Below are 10,802 nucleotides of genomic sequence, written 5' to 3' on the forward strand. Positions count from 1 at the left end.
GTGAAACGCTCACAGGAGTAGTGGAGAAAGTAGTACTGCTAAAAACCAGCAGTTTTTAAGTCAATGTGAGCTGACTTAATCACACTAAAATTGTGTCCGTGTTGATATTCTTGGTGTGAGGATATGCAAAATTAAGTCCTGAAGCTTTGCAGTAGTGGAAGCTGATCAATTTACATTTTTAATGGCTTGATAAGACTTCATTTAATGGCACTGGAAGAGTCAAAGAGAACAGAAAGAGTAAGAAATGGGGAATAATTTTATTTTCAAAATGCTCTTTGGGGGTTTATCAATTGGGGAAGTGGGGAATTTTGGAGAAGTATGTGATTTGCAGTTACCTGAGGAAGCATCCTCTGCATAGGCAAATCTCTTTTAAGTGGAACAATTCACTTCAAGAAGACAATTCAAACTGCAGGATATGTGTAAAAGGAAGAAAAAAAGCTGCTTTTTATTTCTTTTAAACACTTCCTCTGTTTACCATGCTGTTCAAATAATGTGATCACCAGGTTCCAGGCACTGATTTTGTCAACTGTTTACAGCACTGGGTTCTGTTTGCTGTGGGGCCAGACCAGCAGCAACCTTTGCTTCCCACGAGGTGGATGTTGGGGCTGTCACAGTTGAATATTGGCAGAAAGTTGTCACAATTATTGCAGCTAAAATGTTGTGGATTAAAAGCTGGAGTATTTTCCCTTTTTTCCAGTTAAGTTTTAGTGGGATTTCCTAAAGCTGGACTCACAGATTACAGCTAGGCTGCTCTTTCCTGTGTTACAGTAGGCAAGGTCGGAATGTTAGATCAGGATTCAGAAATCTGCTTTTCTTAGAATGGATTATTTGTTCATGGTTCCTTGAAATTCCCATGGGAAAGCGATGTTTTCTCTGTGAATCATTTCTGGCAGCTATACCTGTCCTTCCCTGGAATAATTATGGCCCAGGCAGCATCAAGGGAGGAGTATTTGCTTCAGTGAGTGAAACATTTCCACTTAGGAAGTCAATAATGCTGCTCTGGCAAGGCTCAGACCACAAGAGCGCTTAATTAATCTCGTAAAGATTTTGAACAGCCCTTTCCTCCTGTTCTGCATCGCCCCTGCAGAGGAGATGGGAATGCAGGATGCGCTTGGTGCGTTCTTGTGTGGAAAATGGAATATTCGCATTAGGAAGGCATCCTCAGATCAGCCAGCAAGGGACTGATGGTGGTTTTTGCAGCCCTGACAGCTCCTTCAAAAGCATTCAGCATCACAAGTGTGCAGCTGAGCTCCAGCAGCATCCAAAATTTGTGGGAAGGTGCACAGGGAAGGTGTGGGTTTGCCTTTCTGGGACACAGGGTTGGCTCTGCTGTCGGGATTCTCTGTTGGGCACTTGCCAGGATGTGTCAGTGCCAGCCTGCTCTGCTCTTTTCAGGTAGGGAGGGATTATCCTCCTTTATACTGTAGGGATTTGCGTTTTATGGGTTTGTGGCGCAGCCTGGAATGTTCTTTGATCGATAATTGCTGGAGCTGGCATTGCCTTCCTTGGAATGCTGAGAGTTCTAAGCCTGTGATGGTTCATTCATTCCTGGGGAGAGGAAGAAGGCCCAGTGAAATGGCAGAAAACTCTGAAGGCTGGGGAGCAGCCCTCTATCCCCACCTAATACCCTGTGGAATTTGTTGCTTCCTTCCCTAAGCATGGGATTCCTTGGGATGAAACAGGAAGGGGTTGTGGTGGTTCTCTTTAAGGAAAAGCCCTGTAACAATAATTAAATTGTGCTTCTCTTGTACCTTTTGCATTGTTGGATGTTCCCATTTGTTTTCTCTGCTTGACTGGTTCGTAGCAGCCTTTAAAAAAAAGCTGTTCTGCCTCTTAGTTGGAGCAATAAATAGTCCATTTTATTCATCTGTGATCTGGAGGAAGAGGGAAGATCTCACTAGGCTCTGCAGAGCTTTCTAAAAAGGATATTCTTTGATAATTCCTGCTCTCATAAAGACAGTAAACACTGGTGCACCTTCAACTCAGCAATGTTCCATCCACCCCCACAAAAACAAATGAAAGACTCGCCCAGGGCGACTTTTAGTGATGATTAGAAGCGAAGATGATGTGAAGTTCACAAGGACAGCTGGGTTTGATGCTGTTCTCGTGTGACAGGTGTTTGGATGTCACAGCCATGCGTGGCAGGGAGAGGCTGAAGCTGCAGAGATGCTAAAGCTGAGCAGGAATCAGGCTCATGCTGCATGCTGGAAATGTGATTTTGCATCAAACGACTCCTCCATGCATTCAAAAGAGGATGTTTGGCTGGAGGATGGGTTTATTTTTAGGGCTTGGTGGTTTCATTTGCTTTTATTGGTAGGTGGGAGCGTTGACAACGCGTCCCAGGGTCCAGAGCTGCTCCTGCAGCTGGGGCTGAGCACATCCCCTCAGCTGGACCAGCTCCTCATCCTGGGCTGAGCTGGCCCTGTGTCGTGGCACTGGGGGAGCTTTGCTTGTAGCGTCTGCTTTATTCATCCCTTGGCATCCTCTTGGGCCTTTTTTTTCAAGTTTTGAGGAAATCTGAATGTTCTGGATAGCTCAGGAGGAAGAGGGAGACCCAAGGATGCCTGAGGATGCTACAGGAGATTTTTCCAGGCTCTGCATATTGGAAGCCACACTCCTGTGTCTTGTTGTGCTGGTAAAGAGAGAAAGAGGGATTTGAGAATCTGTTTAAGAATCTGTTTGATTTAATTCAGAATTGAGGATGTGCTGCATCTGTGTGGTGTTCACCTCATTTACCCATTGTCATGGCAACACTTGGGAAGGCCGTCCCTGTCTCACTGATCCCAGCACTAAATCTGCTGGGTTTATTGCAGGCTGAGCAATAGCCCTTCCCTGTTCCTGCTGTAGCTCGTCGATACATAACAGGAAAAGGCTGAAATTATTGTGACGTTGGCCATGTTTTTGAAAAACTGCGGTTACTTGGGGGAAACGGACAAACGTTTCTTTCAAGTTTTAAAAGTTCCTGTATCCTCAAATCAAAACCAAAACTGGCTTGAAGGGCAAGTGAAACTCAACAGTGCAGTATTCACATAAGATGCGTGTGAGGAGACTTCCTGAAAAATAGACTGAGATTGAATTTTATTGCTAAAATCGTGCTGCTGGTGTTTTCTTGGTAATTTCTTTCCATTTTATTTACTGTGCTTGTTTGTCTGCTGCTGTTGTGTCTCTGGTGGCTGTTGTGCTTATTCCTGAGTTTGGAATCAAGGGCTGGTACTGGAATTTTGTAAAGACTCCTTTCCCAGTTCTCTTCCCTCATTCACAGTACTCTGGGACAAGTTTTTTGGATATTATTGCAGATGCTGATGAGCCTTGGAAGCCTGGTTGGTTTTTTTATCATTCTCATCAGTGCTCAAGCTGTGAGAATCCCAGTTTTGAATAAAACAGAGATTTCTCTGCTCAGCAGGTCGGGCTTTTTCTGCAGCCATTTTTCTGGGGGGAAATGCCATGTGTGGAGTGGCATCACCTAAATTCCTGTTGTACTTCCAGGTGTGCTGACCATGCTGCCCACGACACCGCGAGTGCTGCCGCTGATCCCGCCCGTCTCCGAGACCCCTCTCGAGGAGGAGTTTTAGGGTTTGCTGTGCAGATCCATGGACCTGGACCCCCATGCCAGCATGCAGGTCGGGATGCGGGTAGTCCGTGGAGTGGACTGGAAGTGGGGCAGCCAGGACAGCGGCGAGGGCAACGTGGGCACCGTGGTGGAGATCGGCCGGACGGGCAGCCCCACCACGCCGGACAAGACCGTGGTGGTGCAGTGGGATCAGGGCAACAGAACCAACTATCGCACGGGCTTCCAGGGGGCTTACGACCTCCTGCTCTATGACAACGCCCAGATAGGTGAGCAGGGCCAGGACAGGGGCACAGCCACTGGCAAAGCCACCTCCTGCCCCTGTCCCATGTGCTGGGACAGCCTTTGGCACCTGTGGGCAGAGCACACTCAGCCTGTGCATGGCCAGGACATTCCTGTTTCCCTCTGTGCAAAGGCTCTGCTTTCCTCCTCTTTCCATCTGTGAGCTGAACACTTCCACTGAGTTTGTCATTCTGCAGACATGGCTTTAGGAGGAGAGGCCCTAATGTGGATATTTCATATTACACATACCACTTCACGGTGTATTATTGCATCACCTTCCATACACGATTTTTTTTCCTCCTTCAAAACACACATTCATCAAGTTTCTTTCAAGTCCCCTTTACAGTTGTGTGCCCTAATTCTGTAAAGTGTGGACTAGAGGAGTAGGTTCATTCAGGACAGTTGTGCCAGGGTTTTCTAGCCCTTAAATAATTTCTCCTTAGAAACACAGCTGTTTCAATGCCCAGCACTAAGCATGGCACTCTTCCATGAGCAGTATTCGTGCTGTAAGGAGCAGAGATATTTACTTTAGGTATGAGTGGGATAAAAAATGGGAGTGTAAGAAGCTGGAAAGAGGTGAACAGAGGGCTGACAGGATTTCTAGGTGCATTGTGAAGTACTTGTGCTTCTCCTTGGCTCAGTGAAAGGTCTTTTTCTGGAAAGGTGGTTCTAAGAACCTGGTTTTCCCTGGAATTTGTGTGGATCTCCCATTCTCTTTTGCTCCCCTAGGTGTCCGTCACCCCAACATCATCTGTGACTGCTGCAAGAAGCACGGCATCCGAGGCATGAGGTGGAAATGCAAAATGTGCTTTGACTACGACCTGTGCACCCAGTGCTACATGAACAACAAACACGACCTGTCCCACTCCTTCGAGCGCTACGAGACTGCTCACTCCCAGCCGTGAGTCCACTGCACCCTCAGCAGATTTAGGGGGCTCAGTTCCATCCTAATGCTCTCCAAAACCTCCTCTGTGCACCCCTGGGGTGTGCAGAATAACCCAGCAACAACAGTACAACCTAATTTGTACACGTCTGTGTGATTTATAAAGAAATTCCTGTAAATTTATGGGGCAGTGCTCAATTTTTGCTGATTGGGTGGAACGACCAGAAAAGTTTGTTCTATAGAATTATGGTTAGTTTTTTATGAAGCTGCTTGAAAAAAAGGGCAGCAAACAGAAATCTGCAGAGTGCTTTTATAAAGTGACAAAAGAATGATTTCTGCTCTGGTTTTTCTCTTCCTCACCCCCCCCACCCCAAATAAATAATTTCCCAGATTTGCTTTGCTACTTGCTGTTCTCAGGCCTCAGGGAGGCTGACAGGGATCTTACATTCCCAAATTGTTGATTTATTCTTGGGGTCTATTTGCTGAAGAGGCAGCACTTTCTCATTTACTCCTGCTCTGCACATGAATTTTTTTGGAGGTGACTGCTGCACTAATGCCTGTGGAACAGCATCTGTAATTTTATGCTCCTCCATGATTTGCCAAAACATGAGAGATCTGTTCTCCTGTCCTGAGGAAGAACTCAAAAACAGGCTCAAAAATACTTTTATTTGCACCTCCTAAAGTGGGCATGAAGATGAATCATGTAATCCTCTTGCCTTCAGGAGAAGGAATAAGAAATCAGCTTATCTCTGTCATTGATTTTCTTTCTTTTTTTCCTTTTTTTTTAATGTTTTTGAAAATATCACTGTGCCTTGCATCCATCTGTGGAATGAAAAGTGTAATTACTGTGCTAAAGGCAGCAGTGTGGGATTTGGGATTTGCAGCTGCTTTTCCTGCCATGTGGGAAGCTCTGCCTGGAGCTGATTGCCAGAGTGGTGCCAGCGTTGGTTGAGCCAGAATTCCGAGTCCTAGCGGAGGAGGGATGCTGCTGGCCAGACAATCTCCCCCCTGAGCTTTGAGGCTTGTGTTTATCCACCAGATTAGGGTGTTTCTGGAGCTTGTGTTAATATGACAAGCCAGCCAGCTCCTACTGTGAAATGAGCCTCACAATTTGGTGTATCTATAAAAATACACATCTCTATAAAAATAGACATGTGGGGGCTTTTTCTCTTTCTATTAATAACGGAGTTATCTCCAAGTAGTTACTCAGGGATGCCTGCTTGCGTCTTTTATTTGAGTTTAAGGTACATCATTTTACTCACATTTAAATTAAAAAAAAAAGAGAGAGAAAAAGGCACTGCTGCAGAGCAGCCCCAATTTTCTGCCCTGTGCTAGGGATTTCTCAACCCTGCAGGTGGGAAATCCTTTGGGCAGCAGGGACCTGACCTTCTCCAGGAGCACCTGGAATGCTGTCCTGGATCAAAAGGCAGATTTCTAGGTAATTTCTCCTCAGGACTCATCCTCTGCAGAACTTGTTCCTTTTTTCTGAGCAATCTGGGTGGTGGAGGATGTAAAAAGAGCAATTTTCCCTCCCAAGGCTTGTCTCTGCCTGTGCCCGGGCTGCTGCTGGAACTGGGCAGTGCAGTTCTTGCTGTCAGGGTGAAAAAGGGAGCTTGGAGGATGACCAGCAAACTTGCCAGGGCCAGAGCTGTCCTGTGTGAATTGTTTGACTTTCCCAGAAACTGCAGCACCACTCTGGAATGTCGTGGAAGCACTGGAGAGCTCTTTGGAGGTGCAGAGCAGAATGTGATGTCTGATGGTGCTTTGGTGGCTTTTTGGCTGGGTTGGGGTTTTTTTTTTTCCCTAAATGCTTTTGCCCTTTTAAATTTTTTTTTCTATGAGTGTGGCTGGACGAGTGGTTAGAGAAAATGTGATATAAATCAACTTTATGTGACAAAAAGAACTCTAAACATAGGCCAGAGTGCCTGATACCAAGTCTTCATAAAATGAGCATTATTCTGATTTACTTTGCTGTGTGTTAGCAGGAATAAGGATCTTCAGAATAGCAAGCAGCTGCTAAAAATAGAAATTAAAAAAAAAGAAAAGAATAAGAGACACAGCATGGGCCTGTCAGGCATGGCAGTGATTTCTGGGAGCCTCCATAAGGGGCAAGGATAAACCAGCAGTTGTAATTGGATAATGGAACACCTTTCCTGCTGTTGCTGTGTGGCAGGTATTGATTCCAGCTGAGTTTTGGGATGGAGAGGAATTAGGAAGTTGCAAGGAAGAAGCTCCCCGTTGTGGAAAGCTGCGGTTTTAAAGATGAATGAAAGGTTCACGTTGTGGTTCTTGGAAGTCACTCAGCTTTTGGAGCAAACAGGTTGTCACAAATGGGTTTGGTTTCAGGATTTGACCGAGGGTGGCACAATAACTGCAACAAATGGGTGTTTTCTGCAGCTTTCACACAGGGAGCTGGCAGATGAAAACCCTTTTACTCAGAAATGCCTTGCAGTGCAGGGGCAGGAAGCAGTGGGAAGATTTTGCTTTAATGCAAATGTAGCCCTGTGATTTGTCGGTCCAGGGTTTGGAGAGTGCTCTGCATTGAGAATGGAATGCCCTGATGTGAAACAAAGGGCACGGATCACCTTTGATCAATGCCAAGGAGAGGATTTCTTTGGAATAAGGGAGGTCTGAGCTGTGCAGACACTTTGCCTTAGGCACTGCAGCATCCTTTTGGGAGAGCAGAAATTGCCTGCTTATGACTCACTGACTATTGCTTAGATCACTCATCTCTCTTTTTTTCTTTTTGCTTTTTTTTTAATTTTTTTTTTTCCTTCTAAATAAAGTAGAAGATAAAACCTTTGGCAGTTCCCTAGGGACAAAAAGAGAAAATCAGAGTATTTAAGAAGACGTGGTAAATGCTGTGTGGATTTGGGTTTTGTTGTTGAGTGGCTGTGAAATCCAGGATGAGTCTCCTTTAGATACCAGGATTCTCCCACCTCCTTTCTCTGGGAATGGGGATCCTTTGGTTCTTCCCAAATCCCTGCTGTTGCTGCCAGAGCCACCACTGGCCACCTGAACCAGGCAAGGCCAACACATCCCTGTTTGTAGCAGGTCACTAATCCCAGGATTTAGGAGGATTTAACCCCAGACAGACACTGCAGAGGGTTCCCAATCAGTTTTCTAAAGAGGCTTTGAAGACACCTTTACCTGAAGGCTATTTCAGGTCTTTAAATGACCTGAGTTTGAACTTTAGGTGACAGGAAATGCTGATTTTCTTTTTAACTTTTGCTGTTTGAGGTAATCTCTTCCTGACCTCCTGATTTGTTATTTTTATTGGTCTTGTTTGGTTTGAATTTTATGGCTGTTGTGGAAGAGGCTCTCATCCTTGGCTTAAAAGGATGGAACAGCTCAGTTTTACTGAAGAGCTTTTCTCAGGGTTGTTGTACCTATTTGCTGAATATGTGCTTAGTAATTGGAAGATAAATCAGTGTCTGTGAGCAGGGCAGCAAAGCAAAGCTCATCAAGTTTATATTAGGGCTGCAAAAGTCAGGCACACTCTGGTGAGTTCTGCAAATAATCGAGCCTGAGATAATCTCATACAAAATGTTAGTGTTGTGGTATTCCCATGCAGCGCTGGCATTTGGATCCCCTGCTCAGGGGTGGCGCTCAGTTGAATTTCAGATGTGGTGCATTTTACCCAGGCTATTTTCTAGCCTTCACTCACCAATAAATCACAACCTCAATAGTTTTTCACAAGCCCTGTTTTTTTTTTCTTTCCTGGCAAACAATGGAGCTGGAGGAGCCAGCGAGCTGCACAGGGAAATGTTTTGTGTAATCAGGCATAAGAAATACAAATATTTTCTCTCATTGTGTTTTATCCTGTAGTCAAAACAGAGATTGCAGTTATTTTCATCTGTAATTCTTAAACCAGCTCTGTCTGGTGGAGTTACCAGCTGGATTTGGAAATCAGATCCAGGAACAAGTGCGTGCTCTGATTTAGGTCTGTGCAGTGCAGACCCATTCAAGGCAGCTTTAATAATCCAACCTCCCATCTGTGGCTCCTTATACTGAGAGCTGAACTAATCCAGCAGCTGAGTGACAACTGCTGGGTGTTTGATTACTGGGCAATGCAGGGATGCAGGTTTATTTACATAGTAACCTCCTCAACTTGTGTTATTTACGCAGTGGCAGTTTAAGCTAAGAAATTTGGGTGAGGAATATTTGGAATTGAATGCGACTCTTCTGTGCTGACGTTTTTATTTCCTGACTTGTGGCGAAGTGCTCATGAAGTATGAATGAATTTATTTCTATTAATTTATAATTTTTTTTTCTTTCAATGAATTTGTATCATTTTCCTTTAGGAAAAAGCCCACCATTATTTGCCAGATAAATTGCCTGTGCCTCTTTAAAAAGCTCCAAACATATTATATATATATATATATAATATTTTATTTTTGAAAAATGCTGGTTGAAAATCCATGTGCTAAGCAACAGCTTCTAGGGGAGCTGGTCAGGTGATGCAGGTTCCTGTTCTTTAGAGCATTAAATACGCCTTGTTTTCTTGTATTATTGTATTATTATTGCCACACTGGGGCTTCCCTTGTGCAGTTTGGATTATTCTGTTTGATTTGTGGAACAGGGATTGTGTTTCAATGGCATATTTTATCTTTATCTTTTCTGGAATTACATGATCAAAACTGCAAGCGAGAGAAACCTTCACTAAACCAGCTTTAGCCTGGGTTTTGAACTAATATTGATGTTTGAAGGATGATAACAAGACATTTTCACTCCATGTGCTCCATGGTGCTTCTGCATCTTCTCAGTGCAATATTCTGCCTTTAAGGGCTCTGTATGAACCTCTCTGAGGGCACAGTTGTGAAAAACTGCCTGCAGGAACCTTTTTACTTCCCATTTAGTAGCCTTGGTCTGAAACCTTCCCTGCTGTGGCTTCCCAGAACAGGATTTGATCCACGTTACTTTGGGAGTTACCAAAACCCACAGCTTTTACTTATAAAGATGTGTTATAAAGATACAGCTGGTTTTGTGAAGAACTGTGCCTTGTGAAGGAAGGAGAGGATTGAAAAGGAAAAAAATCTGGGTAAAGACAGTTCCTGAAATAGGTTTTTGTGATCCTGATCCCTCTCCAGCATCCTTGTCTTAGTCTGATTCCTGCTTGAGCAACCAGCAACCATCTGTCAGAACTGCCTTCCTTTATCCTTTGCTGGAAGTGCTTCAGGAAAAGCTTTGCTGGGGGGGATTAGAAAAACTGCGATTTCTTGCATTGAGGTCAGTTTTACCTGTAGTTCCTGCAGGGTTTTCATGTTGGCTTTTCTGGAGGTGGATCTTTGTGTGTCCTGGGAGGGATGTGGGTTTGTGTCTCCCACAAGTTGAAACTCTGGTTTAGAGCTGTGCCTTTCTGAAGGGATTACTGTGATATTTATGGCCTGCCACCTTACAGGGTGACCATCCCTTGTACTTCCCAGTCCCCTTCATTGTGTTTATTTCTTTAGATGAGAACTTTCTGCAGCAGAAAAATCTCACAAAACATCAACCAGGCCTGGTGTGAAGGAGCTCTGACTTGCTGCTGCAAGTGAAAAGTAGTTTTTGTGTAAATTTCTCCAGATCAGTTGATTTGCATCTCCCATCCCTCTCTCTAAAGCAGGGGTGATGCTGCTGTTCCAGATGCTGGAGCAGAGTTCTCAAGGATGTCAGAAGCCAAATAAGCACCTCAGAGAAGCCACATCCCCAGGGAGTGGTTCCCAGCATGCTGGAGAGAGCCATAACTTCATTCTGTACAGTACATGCTCCCAAGTGCTTTCTGGGCTCGACAGTAATTTAATATCCTTGGAATTTGTAGGGCAGAAACGGCTGCAGACTTGTGCTGTCATAATTAACGTTGTTATTAAAGGCAGTATCACAGTGATTAAATTTATCCCGGGGGTATTTTTGCAGCACTCTGAGTAACTTTGGTTGTTAGCCAGTATTTGGAGCAAAACATTTTGAGTTAGATTAAAACCTTTATAAGAATCATTGGCTCAGGACGTCTGGTGCTTGCATCACTCTTTGGGGGTGCTGGTCGGCAGTGGTTTAAAGCAGGGTCAGAATTTTGGTGAGGCTGGGGAACGA

General features: G+C 44.6%; 1 protein-coding gene across 2 annotated transcripts in view; it reads left to right on the forward strand.

Annotated features, from left to right (window-relative positions):
- The window catches only part of MIB2 (mindbomb E3 ubiquitin protein ligase 2), a 39,308-nt gene that overhangs the window by 7,000 nt on the left and 21,506 nt on the right, over nt 1–10,802 (forward strand). For both annotated transcript variants that reach the window (XM_017744051.1, XM_017744052.1), the window contains exons 2-3: nt 3,487–3,837; nt 4,580–4,751. In XM_017744051.1, the coding sequence (XP_017599540.1) occupies nt 3,591–3,837; nt 4,580–4,751 (419 nt within the window). In that variant the 5' untranslated portion in view covers nt 3,487–3,590. The remainder of the gene's footprint in view (nt 1–3,486; nt 3,838–4,579; nt 4,752–10,802) is intronic.

This window comes from Corvus brachyrhynchos, unplaced genomic scaffold (assembly GCF_000691975.1).
Source record: "Corvus brachyrhynchos isolate BGI_N302 unplaced genomic scaffold, ASM69197v1 scaffold68, whole genome shotgun sequence".
Taxonomy (NCBI): domain Eukaryota; kingdom Metazoa; phylum Chordata; class Aves; order Passeriformes; family Corvidae; genus Corvus; species Corvus brachyrhynchos.